Source organism: Vanellus vanellus (assembly GCF_965231255.1).
Source record: "Vanellus vanellus genome assembly, chromosome: 6".
Taxonomy (NCBI): domain Eukaryota; kingdom Metazoa; phylum Chordata; class Aves; order Charadriiformes; family Charadriidae; genus Vanellus; species Vanellus vanellus.
In genome coordinates, this window is record NC_138911.1 from 56496921 (window position 1) to 56517481 (window position 20561).

The 20561-nt window shown below is 42.7% G+C and overlaps 1 protein-coding gene across 1 annotated transcript in view; it reads left to right on the top strand.

Annotated features, from left to right (window-relative positions):
- The window catches only part of MTHFD1 (methylenetetrahydrofolate dehydrogenase, cyclohydrolase and formyltetrahydrofolate synthetase 1), a 42265-nt gene extending 26794 nt beyond the window's left edge, over positions 1-15471 (top strand). Inside the window, exons 18-28 of the mRNA XM_082485455.1 lie at positions 538-678; positions 3698-3766; positions 4316-4427; positions 4615-4754; positions 5200-5241; positions 6537-6637; positions 7568-7745; positions 8864-8971; positions 10201-10353; positions 14262-14370; positions 14547-15471. Of these exons, the coding sequence (XP_082341581.1) occupies positions 538-678; positions 3698-3766; positions 4316-4427; positions 4615-4754; positions 5200-5241; positions 6537-6637; positions 7568-7745; positions 8864-8971; positions 10201-10353; positions 14262-14351 (1134 nt within the window). The 3' untranslated portion in view covers positions 14352-14370; positions 14547-15471. The remainder of the gene's footprint in view (positions 1-537; positions 679-3697; positions 3767-4315; positions 4428-4614; positions 4755-5199; positions 5242-6536; positions 6638-7567; positions 7746-8863; positions 8972-10200; positions 10354-14261; positions 14371-14546) is intronic.
- Positions 15472-20561: the final 5090 nt, after the last annotated feature.

The following is a 20561-nucleotide window of genomic DNA, read 5'->3' on the forward strand; positions in this document are numbered from 1 at the left end:
TACCTTAAGTAACTGTCAAATTAATACTTCAAATGAATTGTGCTCAGAAAAGCCTCTTTTTGTCGACTTGAAATGTCCCTAGGGTGCTTAGCTTCAATGCAGGTGTCTGTTATGTCAGATGAATTCTACCCTTCATTTCCCATAGAATCTGATTTTTTTTTTTTTTTGGTCATTTACTGTACTGTTTAGTCAGATGAGTTAGTAAGCTTAGTCTTCAAAAATACAATTAGTTAGTGTTGAGTGTTCTTACATGAATCACTAATTTATGTGCCAGGAGAGAGTCATGTAATAGCAATGGAATAAGCAGCTTTTACTTAATTTTGCAGAAAAAAACAGTTTTAAATGGCCAAATTAAATGAAGTATGTTCTGAGAGTAATGCTTTGGATTTCTTTTATATTTGTATATCTGTATTTTTTAATTTTTCTGTTATGATGGTGATGATTTGCCTTGTTTCAAGAATTTCAAGAATTTAACGGAGGTAAGGATTGCTTCCAGGGAATCTTAATGAGTTCACGTTCTTTATTCATCTCTTGCAGGCTCAGTTTGACATCACAGTGAGCAGTGAAATCATGGCAGTTCTAGCCCTCTCTGATGGGTTGGATGATATGAAAAAGAGACTAGGCAGAATGGTAGTAGCTTCCAGCAAGAGAGGAGAACCAGTTACAGCAGATGACCTTGTAAGACATTCATTCAGTTCTTAAATGCTAACTTCTGCCTATTCTGAAAGTCCTTGGATTGAAAAGCATAGAGACAGTTCTGTATAGAAAAAAAGACCTTAGCATACAGAAGATTAAAGACAAAATCTTAGCTTTTTACTTCAGTGTGGCTAGCACCTTACCCAGAGAGTGTGAGTGTGCATGTGGCCTGGGGAGGGACAAAATGTCCTGTGTGATGTGCTGTGTGTCAAGTTGAAGCTGGCACCATAGGAATTAATGGGGAAATACACGGTGGCTTCTAGATAAAAAGCATATTTACAAATCGGAAGAACTCAAAATGCATCCTGCTGGCCGTCCTGTTTCTCAAGCTCCCTGGAGTGAGGAAAATATTGAGCAGGAACAAAGCTGCATGCAAATTTAATTACAGATGATGAAATATCTGATTCTGGGAGACTGTGAATGCTATAAAAACCAAACCCTTTGCAAAAAGTGCAAAGTCTCCATAAGGCAGCCTTTGGTGAGGGACACAGATCCTCTATTTCCACTGCATAAAATGCTGAATGTAGTAGTTCTGGTGATGTCTATTAACTGTAAAGCAGTCCTAAGCAGCAATTGCAAGCTGCAGCACTGTCTTGCAGCTATCTATACAATAGTTATTAGTACAGTTCTTCGCATGTTTGTGGAGTATGTCAAATATCACTCTCCCAAATGATGCTTCAGTGTGGCTTCAGGAGAATAGCCTGTGCCCAAAACACTTTTTGCAATAAATGCTTTGAAGATGGCAACCCTGTTTGGAGAAGGAAAGGGGAGTTGAGCCCTGTATGTGAATTGTGCCCTGCCACTTGGCCTCAAGACAGAGCAGGCTCAGGACTGTTCACTAGTCAATAGAGATATGATATTGGTGCTTACTGCTGTCCTGGATAGTAGATTTTTCACAGCTTGCTCTGCAAAAGACAAGAGTATTACAAATTCACGTGATGTGGTGTTAATGAGGTTTGTCTTGCATTTTCTGAATGAAGCTTTCCAGTGGAATTGAAGAATCCACAGGGAGGGTATTCTGACCTGTGTTTCCAGCAAGGTGGGACTCAGCACTAAGGCTTACCTGGCTCTTGCTGTCTTGCTGTGGGTTGTTTTTGTTTGTTTTTTTTTCTTATGTGTTTGGGGGGCTTTTTTGGTTTGTTTTACTTTCTCCCAGAATAAGCCTAAGAAGCAGTAGATTAGCAACATGGCCTGACTCTGGCCTTGCAGGAAAAGGGCTAGCCTGGCAACCATTTATCTGTAGATGTCCTTATGCGAGACATTTGTTGGGAATGAGGGAGGGCATGTGCCAAAGTTCTGTAGGCAGCTTTGAGATTTTAATTCCTACTGCTAGCATGCTGCCAGTTTAACCTTAAGTGCCTGAGTTAAATCATATTCTGGAAAATGGGAGTCTCTCCTGCTGCCCATCAGCAGTGGAGGCAGATGGTGCTTGGCAGGGAGTTGCTTTGAGTTTTATGAGTCCCGGTGGTAGAAGTCTTTCATTTCAAGATTTTTTTCTCTTTTTATTTTTTTTTTTTGAAATCTAATTATATTTAGTTTCGTCCATTGCAACTATGGAATGGAGGATGGTATCAGACCTGTCCAACAGGTTCTGTTGAATGTTATATGTTTGCATTGATGGTGAACATTTGCTTGCATCGTTAGGACTGTGTTACATACTCCTCATGCAGGCAGAAACATGGTGGTTGCAGAGATCAGACTGGCACAATAAGACGTCTGGGTCCTTCTGCAGTGATATAACCAGTGTCATGGGTGTGCTACCAAGACGTGCAAAGAAACTGGGAAGAAATGTGAAATCAAAACCTGACTACAGGTTTTTAAAGATGGGATGTATTCAAGTGCTACTGAGAGACACAGACCTGAAATGTCATCATGGAAATCCTGCTCTGTAGTTTTCATTATTCTGGAGATGACTGAAATTTAAATCTTATCCATTAAATGTTAAATAAGCTTTCATGTGGCAAGATTGAAACTAATGAAACAAAGCACTGAATGTATTAAAAAAAAAAAAATCTTTTGTATAACTTTTGTATAATTGAGTGCTGTAATCCAGTTGAATTCAAAAGGGAAGAAAAAGACATCATGGTTCAAGGTTTTCATAACTGCTGTGAACGTTTGGCTCTACCCACAATAGCAATTCTAGTTACTTTTACAAGTGCTGGTTAACAGCCAGTTTGATTTCTACTGGACTATGTCAGTCACAAGGATGACCAAACCCTCATTTTCTCTTCCCAAAGCAGAGGTGGATAAAATCACAAGCTTTCACTTTGCAGGAAGCAGAATTGCAGCAGGGTATATTGCTGTACCTCAGAGGAAACATAGGCTCCAATGTTTGTCTTTCATGATGTCAGCCTAGTCTTGCTCACTAGCACAGAGGTTCACTTTAAAAGTTATTTCTGCCCAAGACACTTGGCCAGTATGTAGCAGCTTATTTTGAAAATTTTAAGGCCAGTATGTAAAGCCTAGTTGCTGAAATGAGGAAGGCAAAAACTCCAAGACAAATCTACCTGCAAAACCCAAGAACATAGACATATGCATAACTCCTTAATATGTTTAGATACTGCAAAAGAAAGACAGTAATGCTATAGTTGAGATATCAGGGTGATGAGTGTGGTCCAGTATTTGAACATGTATAACAACTGTCCTGAAAAACTTCCTGCTTTGTGCCGCTGAATGGTCTGTAGTAAACTATAGGTTACTCTCTCACTGCTGTTGTTTACTAACCTTGCTATAGCGTTAAACCAGCAATTTTTCTTTATGCCTTCACTACAAAGTAATGGCCCAGCAAGGTCCCAACCAAAAGGCTGCACCCAGCAGAAATCACAGACTCTCTTACAAGGATGTAAAGGCCATATTCTGCCTCACTGGGGTTAGTTATATCTGGAGGAACTGCTGGTTCTGGCCCTGAAAGCTCACCAGGACAAAAGCAGAGCCTTGACACTCCATAGGAACTGTCTCAAAGTCTCAGTACATCTGGAAATTGATTGCTTTTTTCTTTTAGGGAGTGACCGGTGCTCTGGCTGTTTTGATGAAAGATGCTGTTAAACCAAACCTCATGCAAACACTGGAGGTGAGTACAGATGGTTTGCTATATGTGTGTTCTCAGAGTCAAGAACCAACCAGTCTAGTTCGTTCATCACAATCAGTGTGGGCTTACTTCGCCTAGAGTTGGATGTTTACTGTGGATTCCTACCGAAGGTTCAGGGCTAGGGGAGAAAGCTTGCTTCTTTCTAGATTTGCCATTGGCATGTGGGATAACCCTGAAAAAATGCACTAAACTTTGCTGTGTCTCTCTTCTGTTGTCTTCAATGCAGGAAGTGTTTTGGGAATCTAGATGGTGTGGATGCAGGAGAATGGCAAAAAGTTGCTGTGATTTAGCCATCCTTTTCCTAAGCGGATTAGCATCTCCACTTTTGTAGATTATTATAATCCTGTTTGCCCTGTAGTCCTTATTACTGATGATAAATGTTTGATCAGAAGGCTTTAAGATCTGTCTTCTAAAAGCATTTTTCTTTACCTTCAGGTACCATAGTACTTGGCTCCTGAAGTGCTGCAAATTTGCTAAATTGTACCCTCTGATTTTCTTTCTCTTTCTCTTCCACCCCACCCCCCTTTCTAGGGAACACCAGTGTTTGTTCATGCTGGACCTTTTGCCAATATTGCACATGGGAATTCTTCAGTGTTGGCAGACAAAATAGCACTGAAACTTGTGGGTAAAGAGGGATTTGTTGGTAAGTGTGTGGGGTGGTTTTTTGTTTGCTTTTTGTTTGTTTTGCAGAGAGGGATCTGCCTTTTTTTTATCGTGACTGTCTGGGTTTTTTTTTGTCCTGGAAAAAGCTTTTGATTTATATAATCAGAGCATGATTTCTCCACCCAGCAACCTCTCACAAGCTTCTTTTCTTTTAATTCCTACTCTAGTTACAGAAGCAGGATTCGGTGCAGACATAGGCATGGAGAAATTCTTTAATATTAAGTGCCGCTATTCTGGTCTCCGGCCTCATGTGGTGGTGTTGGTTGCTACTGTCCGAGCTCTGAAAATGCATGGAGGAGGGCCTGCAGTAAGTACTAGGCAAAGTTTTCTTTAGGCCTGAGAGGCTGTTACTGTTATTCTGACCCAGTCACTTAAAGCCCTGTAGGGTTTGATCTGCTTGTAATTGTTTTGAGATTTACAGTTGTAAAAGGAATCCATATGTCCCTGTTGCTTGTAAGGTGCTTCATTGTGGTGTGTTTCAGGCACATACCTGCTTGTTTTGTTGTCCTGACTAAGCAGTTGTACGCTGGGGCATTTGTGATATTACCACAGTCAGTCATTTGTTGTATTGTGAGCACATCTTGCAGTCTTTTATTTTTCCTTTTATTTTTTTCTTAGAAAAAAGGATCAGCCTGGAATAGAATGTTGTATCCCAACGCTGTTTAATAAGAATCAAGCATGAATTGCTGTCATGGATAAAAATTGTATGGGGTTCCATCTTTTTTTGTTTTTTTTTTTCCTTTCTTTCCCAGGTCACTGCTGGGGTACCTTTACCAAAGGAGTACATGGAAGAGGTAACTTTCTTTAGCTGTTGTGACAGTTGACCAACTAACTGCAGTCACGGCACGATATTGACATGCACTGCACGCCTGGATAGCTAGTGTGTGTCATTTCTTTAGCTGCCAGGGCAATGCTTCCTCATACAAGCTTTAATGTTCTTCCTTTTTTTTTTTTTTTTTTACTTTGGCTCTGCTCTTTCAAGCATTTATTGTGCTTGACCTAGCCACTGTTCACAGCCTTTTCGTTTCTCCTGAGCTCATGCAATTGTCTGTGTGCTCAATTTTTCATAGTGATATCTCCTCTCATGTCCCCAGACCTTCTCAGTGTGGAGTAATTTCTTGGCTGAAATATGTCTCTGAAAATATTCAGAGTGCCTCTCTAATTACTCTCTTTTTGCTTCTTTGCAAGCAGAGAGGAAAGTAAACTAATGTCTCAGCTTCTATCCTTGTGCCTTGAGTGGTTGTGTACACTTGCATGATTGGTCTGGCTCTCTTTACATTGCTGCAGCTTTTTCACTTGTGGAGCTTCTGTATGGATTAAATTTAACTTAAATTTGAGAAGAAACTTCTCACTTAAATTTGAGAAGAAACTTCTTCTCAGTGAGGGTGACAGAGCACTGGAACAGGCTGCCCAGGGAGGTTGTGGAGTCTCCTTCTCTGGAGACATTCAAAACTCGCCTGGACACCTTCCTGTGCAACCTCATCTAGGTGTTCCTGCTCCGACAGGGGGATTGGACTAGATGATCTTTTGAGGTCCCTTCCAATCCCTAGCATACTGTGATACTGTGATTATTCTCTACATAGGAAGGGCTGAAGTGTCTGGATTTCCACGAATAGTGTCTGATGCTGCAAAATGTAAATGTGTGTAAACCAAAAGCTCTTGCCATAGCACTTCAAACAAGTGTCATGAAATTCACTGCTAATGATATTTAATACATGAAGAGGAATGTGTCAGAGAGGAAAACGAGGCTTTACTGTGGGGAGTTAATGAGCACAGGTTTAACTTACAGGTTTTTTTGTTATTCTTAGTAAAAAGTGATTTATCTTATCTTGGCTTGGCAGCTGAAACCAGCGATCATTAGAAGTAGTCATTCCTTTTCCTGCCTTCCATCCAGGACCATGCACTGGTCTGGACGCAGTCTGGACTTCATCCAAGACCATGCACTGGTCCAGACTGTTCAGAAAGCAGCCCTTGTGGTTTCATTCTCATTTTGACATTTTTATCATTAGCTGTGGACATGGTGGATTTGGAACAAAAGTTTCACTGCCCCTGATAAAATGTGCTTCCTTGCTTGCTGTCTTCTTTACAGAATCTTCAACTGTTGGCAAAAGGCTGTAGTAACCTCAACAAGCAAATCCAAAATGCACGGATGTTTGGTGTCCCAGTAGTAGTAGCTGTCAATGCTTTCAAGTAAGTGAGCTGGGACAAGTGATGCATGGGAATAAAACTGTGGCACTTTATATGCTACATTTAACACAAACTCTTGTTTCCAGTACTGTGGATATACTGTTTGCAGCATTTTCCATTGTTGGAAGATGCTGAATAAATAGGGCAGCTCTGCTTAATAATTTCAAATGCATTCCTTAATTTAAATTAGCTTAGGATCCATGACTATTATCTGCCATCACACCCTGACTGGCCAAATTACTGTGGACAAAAGGTGCCTGTGATGATGTGGAATCTAAGCTCTTAATAGATGGTGAAGTGCCTGTGCTGTCAACCACGCTGTGTTCAGTGGTCTGCTGTATGGAATAATTATGTCCTGCTATGAAGCATTTTGGGCTCTGCACATTGTACTGTACAGGGAATACAATCTGTGTGTGGTCTTTTTATGTAAGCAGAGGGGCTTTGACCTGGTGTGCTAAAGCTGATGCCAGTTGAAGCAAAGTAGCCAGCTAAGGATTCTTTGTCTGAAGTAAATGCATATTGGCTGATTTAGAGAAATTATGGGTTTTAGCTTGTTGTGTGTGTATGATATAGCACCTCTAAATCAGCGATACTGATGCCTTTTTGAGTTTGCTTCTGAAAACAGGAGTTGTATTGCTGATACAGGACAGATACAACAGAAAGTCTGGAACACTGCTCTGTGGGTAGTCATGGGTTTCTGCGTATAGTTCCAGAGCTACCTGTTGCTGTCTGTTCCTCTGTGAAGTAGCTTCCTTCACCAAGGTGGAGAAGGCTGAGGTGGATGGCCCCTCAGCAGCTTCCTGATGTCTGGATTCTGTGGTTTCTTTGGACAGCTTATGGATGTTGTCAACAAGAGTGAAAAGTGGTTAGAACAAACAGTTATTTTACTGTGTCTGCTTTCTGGTACAAATGCGCAAACTTTTCTCCTTACAGAACAGATACAAAGGCTGAACTGGCCCTTGTAGTACAACTGGCAAAGGAAGCAGGAGCGTTCGATGCTGTGGAGTGCACTCACTGGGCAGAGGGAGGTAAAGGAGCAGTTGCACTGGCCCAAGCTGTTCAGAGAGCATCGCAGACACCCAGCAACTTCAGGTTCCTCTATAATGTGGAGGTAAGAACTGGCAGTATTGGAGAGGTACTTTCTTTGTAAGGTGGAGTTGGTCTCACTAGCTTAATTTGCTAAAGGCTGTCTGAAAGGCTGCTCTGAGAATCCTAGAAGAAAATTGCTTTTAGAACATGACACTTATTCCACCAGTCTCAAAGGCCTAGTTAGTCAGTTCTTGTTGTTTTGACTATCCAAGTGAAATACGGTTTACTTTTGACACTGAAAGATGCTGCCATGACTGTGCGACAGATAACAAGCAGGTTTCTACCATGGCAGCCACGTTCCAGGGTAGGGGAAAGTTTGCTTCTTGAACTTGACACATGCATTCTTGTCAGAGCATGGGCTGGAACAAGCCTGACCAAACCTGTTAACTTACCACAGAGCTTCTGGATGCACTTGTTGCTCAGAATGGAAATCTATACAACAGGAACAGAATTTGTCTATTTTTAACTTTTTTTTTTTTTCCTCTGGAAGTAAGGCTTATGGAGTCAACATTATAGGTCAGGGTGGAAGCAAGTGTGTGTGTATTTCTAATGACTTTGTACTTAAGCAGATTTGACAGATGACTTGGAGGTAATGAAGTCACTGTCACCCAGGTTATGGCCAGAATACTCCTTTAGTAGCAAGAACCTAATGAGGTACAGAGCTATGTCATTATATTTCTTTTAGCTCTTTAACAGATGCTTTTTAATTTTTCTTCTTTAACCTGTTTTTTTGTGCTTTTATTTAACCATTAACTTGTATTCCCTCAAATTATTTTTGTCTGGTTTTTGACTTTGACTTGAGAAAGAATAAAAATATGTCTTTTGCAGCAGGGGTAATTAACATGCAAGCACAGCTTATAAGAAATACTGTTATGTATCCTTTTGTTTCTGACTGTAGTAAACTGCTTTTGCCCTCTTACCAAAAGAAACAACTGCAACAAGGCTAATATAACCTATTCTGAAAACCCTCAAATTACTGTTTAGCTTTGTTCTACAGCAGATGGGAATAGCTCTTGTATCTGGAGATGGGCATTGCACAACACATATGAAGGATTGTGAAGCTGCTGTGATGTTACGACTCTTTGTAGTTTGGGCACACTGTCTTTCCTCTCTTTTTTTTTTTTTTTTTTTTTTTCCTAGCTCCCTGTTATAGATAAGATCAGGCTTATTGCACAGCAGATCTACGGGGCAAGAGACATTGAGCTACTTCCAGAAGCACAGGAGAAAGTCACCTTGTACACTAAGCAAGTGAGTTTTCCACGTCACCTGATAACAGTGGTGCTTTTCCTTTGAGGTGGTCATATTGAACAGTGGTGTTCAAACTGTGTGTGAAGGGAATCATGACTCAAATCATCTCCTTGTCCAACACTCATTGGATGCTGCTGTGGCAGAGGAGGAAAAGGAGGTGGTATGGGGAGGGGGAAACTGGCCCTAGCTTCTAGTGGAGAAGACAACTCATCTGGCCCAGTAGCACATCTATGATAGTGTATGGGGAAAGAAGAGCAGGAAGATTCAGTGATCTTTCTCTACTGTATTCTCCAATTCTTCAGCAATTTGGGAATTAGGGAACTACAAGTGGTCAGACTGGTGCTAAATAGTCTCTGATGATTTTTTTTTTTTTTTAATCTTATTCCACTGAGTTGTCTAATCAGGTTTTGAACCAATATGGATTTTTGGCAGACACAGTTATGTTGGGGAAAGAATTCCATAGGTGACGCGATACTTCTTGTGGAAAAAACATCTGCTTTTACAAGTTTTGAACCTGGCATCTGGTTGTTGAATTAAATGCTTTCTGGTTGTTGTGTTGCTTTTACTCTTCTCTAGCATGATGTTCTTGTGAATTTACCTGCTTCTGCATTGGTGAAGGTCTGTAAAGGGCTTTGAAGAGAAGAGCAATGTGACAACTAGCCATTCTTTGTTTACAGTGTGCTCACATAATTTTGCTTTTACAATCCATTTACTACTGGCATATATAGTTTCTCATTTTCATGTTTCTTGTATATTCCTTTACAAGTCTGTCAAAATACCATAGCCATGTAACTTCCTCACGACCTGCAATTATATTGATCAAACATTTCTAATTAACTGACCTCAGCTGAACAAGAACTTTAGTTCTGAGCCATTTAAATTAACCTTTTGGGAAGAGAAGTAGAATGTAAGTTAGCTATCAAAGTTGTGTGTCTAACACTTCCATACCATTAACTTTTTCCTCAGCTGGATGTGCTGGGGGCCGTGGTAATTCCTTCTTTAATGCTTAGAGAGGGCAGGGAAAGAGTCTGAGAGAGAAGGAATGGGGATGCAGAATGGTCAATGGACCTGACAGGCTATGGATGAAGCAGCTGGTGAGGAGTAAAATGTGATAAAATGTCTGATGTCTGTAGAGAATGGCAGAATAGAGCAATTACATTTGCGTACATTAAAAGTTACTGTTTTTTCACTTATTTCTCTCCTCTTTCTCTCTTCATTGCCTTCCCCAGGGATTTGGAAACCTGCCAATCTGCATGGCTAAAACTCACTTATCATTGTCTCATGACCCTGAACAAAAAGGAGCGCCTACAGGTTTTATTCTGCCGATCCGAGACATTCGGGCCAGTGTTGGTGCTGGATTCCTATATCCGCTAGTAGGAACGGTACGTGATTGAGTGAAGCCCTTAATTGTGAGGCAAGGAAAAAAACTTCATGCACGTTCCAGTAAGCAGTTACAAAAGGTATCTTTAATTAGGAGACTCCTTGTCAATTACAGTTGGTGTTTTAACAGTCTAGTGTATTAGATGCCCTTAATAGTTTTTTTTCAGGAGGAAGAGCGAAGCTAAAATAGACCATCTGACCATTTGAATACTTAGCAAGCCCGCCAGTGTACTCCTTAGGTCCCAAATCTGTCTTCCTGGTTTTTGAGGAAAGGGTGAGCTCTGTAGCTGATGAATTCTGGGAACCGCAGTCTGGTAGATGGGATGAGCGAAATCTTTGGCCCACCTAATTGCCCTTGTGACTTTGCATTCCTGATGAAAGCACTTTGCAGTATTGCAGGTGAAGTCTGTGTATACCTGCAGATCAGGGTAGAACAAGATAACTCCTCCAAAGCTTACAAAGCAAACAACTTTTGATGAGACATCTCCAAAGTGAAGCTGACCTGTACTATTAATTGTTTGTCAGTCTCCCCTCAGATGGTTTTGCTGACCATCTGTTTGCTGTTCAGCCTGCGTCAGTTCCAACAATTCATTTCACTATGCCCTTGAGATTTTAGTTTCTGTTCTTTGACATGATTGGCATAATGTCAGCTGAGAGGAGAGAGAGTAGCTGCAATGGAAACAGGATCCTGGAATAGCTTTGATGTGAATTGCCTTGCAGAAAGAGGAGCTACCTGCAAAATGAACTAATGTTCAGGTCTGCATCCAAAGAAAGAATGTTAGGGTGAAAGGATCCACCGGAAATCTTATCTGGGGAATCTCTTCTGGGAAGATGTTAAGTAACTTACTTGTTAGGTTACTTAAGGGGATGGAGCAGTTGGAGTCAGCAGCTCTGTCTCTTTCTTATTTTCGGGGCCTGAACGTTTTTCTGAAGTCTTCATGGCAACATGTTTGTTTTAAGAAGCTTTCAAAAAAATTAGGGGTGCATGGCTCAGAGGATGAAATTTGCTAATTTAAGAGTTGGATCCCTTCTTTATTCAAATGCTAGCTAGAGTCAAATATTGGATATCTTTTTCTTTTAATTCTTAAAAAAAAAAAAAAAGGTAGGTACAGGTTTCCAGATTACCCAACATAAATGAAATAACCACATCCTGATTAAAGTCTGGCTCATCCATCTTTTTAAAGAGTAATGTGTGTTTTGGGATAGAATGAAAGATAGCATGCTTGTTCCTGTTATTAATGGCATTTTTTTGCAAGCCAAGATTTAATCCAAACAATGATTTATTTTATTATTTTTATAAGCACAGCAGAAGGAAAGGGTGCACAGCATTAATGAGCTACACAAAAGAAAGATGTTTTTAGACATTAAAACTAACATTTTGGCTCTTTTTTGGATGTCTTCAGTGTCTGTGAAGTTGGACTGTTTCCTTTCTGCTCCCTTCCCACATTCCTAATGTTTTCTTGGACATGTAGTAAACCATGGTGTTGATTCTGCCAGAATTAACAGTAAGTCTTCTGGTTAGGGACATGAAGATTGCTCTTCTGTGGTGTCCACAAAGCCAGGGAAGGGTTGTCCTTTTGAGAAGCAATCCAAGGCATTTTGAATCAGATCACGATTTTAAACCCATTCAGCAGGAGGTGTGTTAGCCTCAGAATAAATTTTTGGCAGCAGCCATTGAACTGTGAGCTGAAAATGCAGAAAATATGTAGCTCTGTGCAGTTTGAGCATGAAAGATAATGAAAGTGAAATAAATCGTTGGACTCAAATTGGTTGGGTTTCTTGTCTGGTGCTGCTGATGAATTGAAAACAAATTATTTATTTGGCTCTGTATTTTTAGTTCCTAAATGGTTGGTTTTTTGGAAGTTCCGCAAGTGCAGTAAATAATACATGCTTAGTTGGTATTGGTTTTATTTGAAATCTTGCAAGGGGATTGATGATATCCATGTGCTCTAATTTTTTCATGTAAGCAAATAGTGTGAATTGCCCTGTGTTCTTTTTCAGCACATGGTATTGAACGGAAGGAGGATAATGGAGGAAAAGTTCATTTCTTCACCTCTGAAAATGACTGAGTGCATTAAGCATTGTAGACACTCGTACAGAAAATTAGTATCCTGGGTGGAAATTGTCCTGTACTGCATAGAAATTCAGGGTTTAAGCAGACTGCCTTTAAGTAATAGATTGCAGAGTAGCCACTGCAGGCTGCCCTATGGATAGGAAAGGAGGAAAATTGACTGTTCCTTTCAAAATAGAAAGTGCAAGAAATAGTAGAGTTAGGCACATCTTCAGCAATATGGCACCTTCTACTCTATTCAGTGTCACTCTCTCAGCTCCTGCTGTGGTCCTCTGAATCTGTAGGTGGAAATCTGCAATGATCTTCAGTCATATGTAAATAAATAGGAAGTTTCTTGCTCTGCATGACCAGAGACTGGCAGTGACTATGGTGAGAACAGTAAAATGCCTCCAGGCACTTTGGATCTCTTAATACCTTGGCTCTTGAGAGCAAAATATTCATGCAACTGAACACAAAGACAGGGAATGGGAGTCTTCTCTGTAGCCCCCCTATTCTCTGTCTGGGAAAGCAGTGGCTGTGACAAAAAGCTAGTGCAGTCCTAGAATTTATGACAAACCATAGACTTGTGGGTTTTACCTCTGCATAAGCTATGCGAGACCTGCAGTGCTACGGTACATATGGAACTGGTTTTAGCACTTGTAAACAGCTTAGGAAAATGAGATGGGATTCTAAAAGCTCCACAAACAGTTTTGAGAACTGCAGAAAATGCCTAACCAATAGAGCTTTGCGTCCTTGCTGCTTAGCTTATTATCAAAAGGAAGATTGGAAGGTAATTTGATTAGCGTGCAAACTACTTGCTCAGGGAGAAAATACCAAGTTGCCAAAGAGAACTTCAATCTAATAGAGACAAGCATAACAATACTGATTTTGAAAGCTGAGGCTGGATGATGTGGATAGAAAATTAGACCTTGAATTTTTTTATTAAAGGGGTTAATGACCACTGACACAAACTACCAAGCATGGTCACGAGTTGCCCACCTTTGTAGAGCATCCATGTTAGCCTACCTGGGCTGGGCTAAACACTGAGTTAGGGAAGGGGAAATCCTGTCAGCTGCATTAGTAATTTGGGCCAGGTGTAGTCCCCACCGGCTTTGCTTTCTGTGGCTCTCTAAAACTGGGTACTCAGCAGTGGGACAATGGGAGAGGACTGGCCTGAGGCAGATGTGGTGCTGGCAGCTGTTTTGCTAGCTTCAGTTCTGCTGCTGCTCAGCCCTTCTGACCTGAACACCTCAGAAATGTTCTAGTCGGGAGAACTGACCTCTCCGTCTCTATTTAAGCTTTATTCCTGTTAAAAAAAAAAAAAAAAAAAAAAAAAAACAAAAAACAAAAAAAAACCCCACAAACTATTTAAACTCTCTTCTCAACAATAATTATTCCTAATTATTGAACAATTCTAGTTCTAGACTCTTAAGGAATTGTAATCAACTGAGACTTTACAGTCGGCAAAGTTGGATGAAAACACGTATCCTCCTTTTAAAAATCAGGAAACTGCCACAAGTAATTATTCTCTTACCACAGCAAAGTCCATGAACACTCACCTAACAGTTAACTGGTCAGCTGGATATTTAAGTACTTTGCCAAATCTTGGGGTCAGTCACTGGCAGAGGCAGAAGCCAAACTAAATCCTCATGGTAAAAATCCAAAACCCTAGATTTATGTGCTGAACCAGGAGTTTCTCACGGTATTCTTCAAAATGGTACAGGACCATCATCCTACTAGTATGTACATGTGCAAGGAGCTGCATCGGCTGTATCATAGTCTTCAGCAGTGATTTAGTATTATATCTTCTGCATGAAACTATGCTGCTTCCATTTTAACATTTTGTCTTTTGTTGTCCAGATGAGCACTATGCCAGGACTTCCTACAAGACCCTGTTTCTATGATATAGACTTGGACCCAGTGTCAGGAGAAGTAAATGGGCTCTTTTGAAAGGAATTACTAACTGAAGGTAGGTGCCTTATTGAAGGCTTTCAATATTTGGGCTTTATTTCTCATCTGGAGATAATGGAGTTAAGCCAATCTCATATTATGCCATATGTTTCCAAATGACATTTGATTTATAATTCAGCCTGAAAGTTGCCTGCAGTACTATATAATAGTACTTAAATTTATTTTTCTTTTTAGCTCCCAGAAGAACACCTGATGAGTCATGTAAACGGAACTATGCCCTGATATTTTTTTTAAGTGAAAACAAGATATGACTGAGTGCAAGAAGTGACTGGAAGGAGGAGTGCTAAAGAATCAACCACTAACTTTTAATCTGTAATAATTTTTAAACTGCTGTGTTCCAAACTAGTTGACACTGACCATATAAAGTATACTTCCTCTACAAACCTCCTGCTTCATAATTGTAGCTGAAGCAGAATCCAGAAGCCTGGGCTTAGTGACCTCTTTTGATTCATTGATGTGATTTTAATAATTGAAAATCCTAAAGCTGGAGCTGTTTGAAACAGTCTTGGGACTTAATTGTCTCAACCATAGGGGTTTTGTAGCATATATTATCTTTGAAAATCTTGTACACTGCGTATTCCTATTTGCCATGCTGAATTCCATATTCCACTTCTTGCAGTGTGGGAGAAACCACTGTGCTCTGAAACTGCACCAATGTCATTTAAATGGGGGAGCAAGGAGGAATCGCCTTTGCTTCTCATCTCTCTCCAGAAATGCTTACCCTGGCTTCTGCTGTGAATTATTCCTGCAGGCACCTGAGCCACGTCAAATTTCCCTTTTAGAAAGCCCAGCTGTGACTACCGTATTCTACTGTTAGTGGAAATCCAACCTCTGGATATCAGATCTGCAGAGACTGGGTCTCTGGCCTGTATCTGTGGCTTTTACCAAACGTGTCTTTGAACCATTTTATGCTCAACAGTAAGTACGGTTACACCGTTGATGAGTCTTCTTTCCTAAAGTACCTTTTGGTGAACGGAAGCAACGCGAGTAGTGATCAAGTGATTTGTAGCAGCTTTTGTCAGCGGGCCGGAAATCATTTTGTAACATAAAAATATAGTTCCTGATGATTTTTTAACTAATAGAAATAAAGTGGTAAATACTTGAAGTGCTTTTTGGGTTTTAATGCATGCACTGAGATTATTGACGTAGAACTTATTTCTGTGATTAACTATACACAGCAGCAGTCTCTAGTATTGACAACTAGAAGTGATTATTGCAGTAATAAGTTGCCTGCAATGCACCACTATGTCTGTGTGTGTGTGTTCAATCGTTTTCTTTCCTGGATAATATATTCATCTATAGGAAATAAGCTATACCTGAATTATTCCATGGATTTGAGACACTTGCAGCTGACTGCAAAAGATCTGAATTAAGACTTGCAAGGCCCATCTGCTTGCATCAGAACTGAATCTAAAAGCATTCTGATTTTGGTGAGAACTGGGAGAATCGGAATCTAGGTGTGCACCAATGTAAGGGCACATCGGCAGTATGCAGATACTGTATGGAGAGAGTGAGAGAGATCTATATCGCCAAAGTTATTCAGGAGGGGAGAATAATTATATAAAAATTACCTGGTTGTCACAGAAGCAAAGACAGAATAGCTTAAATTGTCGTAAGAGCATTTGAGATACATTCACAGCCTCCTAAAATTTTCTTTCTGATGGTATTCGGCTGAGGAGTAGCAGCCAGGTTTGCCAGCACACACACAGGCTCCTTGCAGGGGGTTGGGAGGGGTGTTCCCCAGTTGCTGCCCCAGACCCCAAGCCTGGCTGAAGGTGCCTCTTTCCCTGCGGCACCTCGGCCAAGCCTTCCCTTGAAGCAGGTTGCCAGAGCTGATGCTGCCAAGTCTGCTGTCAGTTTCTACATTTAATCTTCCCTGCTACACTGCTTTCCTGCGAGTGCTCTGTGTTCCACCTTCATTTTATGCTTATGAAAGATGGGATAAGTGCAAATTTATGCTAAGATTAGCCTCCTTTTAGTTTAGCATGAGATCATAGACATGTGCTCGAGAGAGACGGTTCAAAAGGTTGCTAGCCCACCTCCTGCAGTGAGGCAAGGCGGTGGCTCAGGCATGCGACTGTTTTCAGGGTTTGCTGCGCACAGTGGGACTGGTGGCAACAAAGCACAAGGGCCAAAAAATAGCCCCAAGCATCTCTAGAGGTTAATGGGGAATGCTTTTCTAACCTGTGAGCTGTGAGCTCTCCAGTGTCCCTACTGGAGGTCTTGCAGGGGTGATACATAAATAGGTTGTTTTTTCTTAACTCTCTCCTTTGCAACTAAGAATGCTGGAGAGTTCTTGCCCTATCAAATAGGACACAAAGGACACTTAATTTCTTCTAACCGAATATTGGAAGGTTGTCTTCCTGTTGCCTAGAGAAAAAACTAATTATGTACAAATTTGTTCTTTGTGTGCCCAGAGCCCTTAGCTGGTGTTACGGCCATGTGTTGCCCCAGCTGTGCTGTAATGAGAGTCCTGCATCACGTCATGTAAGAAATAACACAGATGGGATTTTTTTGACTAGTGATAGGGACCAAAGAGAAAGGAGAAAGTGTTGTTTGGCTGGCCTGCTGCACATCACCAGCACTTCGGTGTGGGCCCAGAAAGAAAACCAGAGCCTACAGCGGGGCCAGGATCTTCTTTCAAGCTTATCCATCTTCTGACCAGATCCTCTGCTTGCCACAGACCCTGTTATTTATTTCTCTTGGACCATAGGCTTTGGTGCTACCATCTTCCCCTGGAGCGGCAGGAATAATTGAATTCCATGCGAGGTGTTTCTGAATGGGATTGATAGAACCTGCCACCCCCAAGGCAGCACACACACGTTAGCCATCTTCAGGTTAGCCATCCTCGTTCCCGCTGCCTGCTTCCCTCCCTCCCGCCTCTGGCTGCAATGAGGGAAAATTTCCCAGCACAGAGGGGCCTCGCTTGGCTTTCATGCAGAAGTTGATCGTAATTAGAACCCACCTCCCACCCGCGGGAGAAATGCCGTTTCCAAATGAAGGTTATTATCCCAAGTGAACGCGAGCAAACATCTCGTAGGGGAGCTTTTACAAAGGCAATTCCTTGTGGTTGCTTGATCCACATTTCTGCTCTACTGGCTGACGTTTCAGCCCAATGAACACATTTCATACCTTTTTTTTCCACGAAGAAGCTAAGGAGGGGGGAGGATGCGTGTATTTCTCTAAGACTGGCCTACACTGGAAGCCACTTGCAGGTTCAATGTTGCTGCTTTGCCTGGTTTCTTATGTGCCAACACGCTGTGAAGTAGTTAACGTCCTTAAAACATTTGTGGGCGTCAGTCAGCTCCCCGTGGAGATGAATGGGGACGTTCAGCCATCTCGAACTATAGTTTCATGTAGTTCATCAGCTGCACTTGGTAGTCCTTTTTCCAGAGGCCCTCCCATCAATCATAACAGCTGGAGATGCAATTTTTTTATGTCAGATCTCAGCTGCTTTGGAGAAAAAAGGCTTATATGAAAGAGGCACTTTCTCTGGTATTTTGGGCAAGGATTAGTTTAAACCCAAGAACTGTCTGTCCTTACCACCACCTCTGAAGGTGTAGCTTCTGCAGCAACCCAAGCAGTGAGTGCTTAAAGCTGCAAAGGTTTCAGATGGGACAAAAAGAAACACCAAAACAGCTGCCAAGAGTGAGACCCCCTTCCTTCCCACATAGCCAGGCAAAGGCCGGATCCTCAAATGCCAGCGGTCCCTTCCTCCTGGGCGGGTGTTGGGATCCAGATTGCAAACCACAGCCATCTCAGTCCCTAGGAAGAACCTTTGCCTTGCGTGCAGTTTGCCTGTCTGCTGCTGCTGTGCACAACCTGCGAGGGGAAGAAAGGTTACCCTGCAAGAGGGAGGGGGATGCTGCCCCACAGGGAAGGATGCTGCCTTGTGAAGAGGGATGCTGCCCCGCAAGAAGAGGGGGTACCATCCCCTAAGAGGGAGAGATGCAACCTCGCAAAAAAGAAAGGGATGCTGATCCGCAAACAGGGATGCTTTCCTGCAGAAGGAGGAGGAGGAGGAGGAGGAGGAGAAGGAGAGATGCTGGGCCGGGCTCCTGGAGCCCCCTCCCCAGCCCCGCGCATTCCGGGGGCTGCGAGCAGGTGCCCGCAGAGCCTCCCCGGTGCTGGGGGGCGGGCCGGGGGCTGTCGGAGGCGGTGGCGGCGGCGGCGGGCCGCCTTGGCGGGGGGCGGGGGGCTGCCGGCAGCGCCCTCCCCGCCGGCCCGGGGGGCGCGGCTGCGGCGGGAGGCGGTGGCGGCGCGGAGCGGTGCGGAGGGGCTCGAAGCCGGGCCGCAGGTAAGAGCGTGGGGGGCGCGGGGGGCGCGGGAGGGTACGGCCTCGGAGGGGTCCGGGGGGAGGCGACACGCGTGGGGTTCCTGGGTCGGCCTCCGCAGCCGCGGTCGCTGCCCGAGGAGCTCCGCCCGCCACCCCCATCCCCTCGGAGGGGTTCGGCTTTGGGGGGGGGAGCCCTCCTTGCACGGGGGGGGCGGCGGGGGCAGCGGTGCCGGGCGGCTCCTGCTCCTGCCGGCGGCACCCGCGAACGCCCCCAAAACTTGCCGGGCTGCGGGGGCTGCGGCGGAGCCGGGCTGCGGGCTCCGCTCGGGGCAGCGGCGGCCGCGGGATGCTCGCCCTCACACGCACCGCTGTCAGCTTAGCTCGTTTCCCCCTTAAAAAATTAAAAGGAATTAACAAAAAAGATTAAAAAGATTAAAATCTGCTCCGCGGGCGAGGACGCCCCGCCGGAGCCCCCGTTTTAAATCATCTTACTACTTAAAAGCAGAGTACAAAACCCTGTGTAAAGCATCACCCGGAGTCACGGAGGCAGTCCCGGAGAAGTTGTTCTGTTTGCGGTAACACGTTTCTGTATCTTTATATCCAAAAATGTTCTGATGATGTTCTGGGGCAGCGCTTTTTTTTTTTTTTTTTTTTTTTTTAAAGGGTGATATCTTACAATATAATATATTTTATGAACACATGTGGTGTTAATTGAGGTTGCCATGGAAGGCATGCACGTAGTATAAATAATCTCCCTTCTTGCCATGTGATTTTGCTTTTATATTCCACAACCCTCCTTTTTGTATTCTGTGTTTTTGCATATTGTCATATGGTGCATTAAAGATAAAAATATCTGCTGTCTCAGGGTGTAATTTCCCTAGCTGGAACTATAAGTGCGTATGGAGCAGTGGGGAAAAGATTTAGCTAACCGTAGGAGAAGAAAATACATGCGTGTGCATGCGTAATAGATATTTGCCATCATATAGGCAATTAAAAAGAAATAATCCCCTTTTACCACACAAAATGGCAAAATAGTATTTTCTGTGGTGGAACATCACTGGGTTGACATCTTGGTGGCCTTATTTTGCCTTTGGACATACAACGCTAATTAGTGGAATAAAGTGCTATGGTGCATCCAGAGGTAGAACTGCTTTTCCAGCCCTGCTCTGCCTCCCAAAATGAAATATTCTTTTTAAAAGTATATACTTTTTAATACTTAAAAATGCTCTACAGGTCTTATCATTTGTTTGTTGTGTTACAGATAAAAGATGGAAGTGTCGGCCATGCTTCACAGCAAACCTCACGAAACCTGCGAGGGGAACTGAAGCAGAAAGCAAAGCCGAGACAAAGCAGCATCTGACCTTGTCACTGGGGGGCAGAAAACAGCCACTGGTTGCCGCTGGTTGTACTGGTGCTTCAATCAAGCTCCCTGAACAATGTGGAATTGCAGATGGCTCAGAAAGTGCAAGTTCTTTCCAGGTCCGTGGGGTGAATAAAAATTGTTAACTCTTGCCTTGATTTGTCATCCTTTGGGGGAAAAAAAAAAAGCAATGTCAGCCTGGCAATTCAATAGTCGTGCTGTTAGACTGAGCGCAACTTGAAGTGGGTTGTCCTGGAGGTGAGAGTGACTCTGGCCAGCAAAGCCAAGGAGAAGCCTGTTCAACTTCATGTCTACCCAGGATTCCTTGGAGAGGTGATGAAGTGAGTAATAAGACAAAGTGGGAGTTAGAAAGCGGATGCGATAGCTTCAGCAGAAATTCTCTTCACTGCCGCATCCACTCGTTAAAAAGCATCTAACATTATTTTCAAAACAATTTGAGGAAAAAATGCACTTTGAGCATCTCTGCAGTTCCTGTCTGATGCATTAATCAAGAAAATCAATAATATAACACAAACGAAGGAGAGGAGTGAAT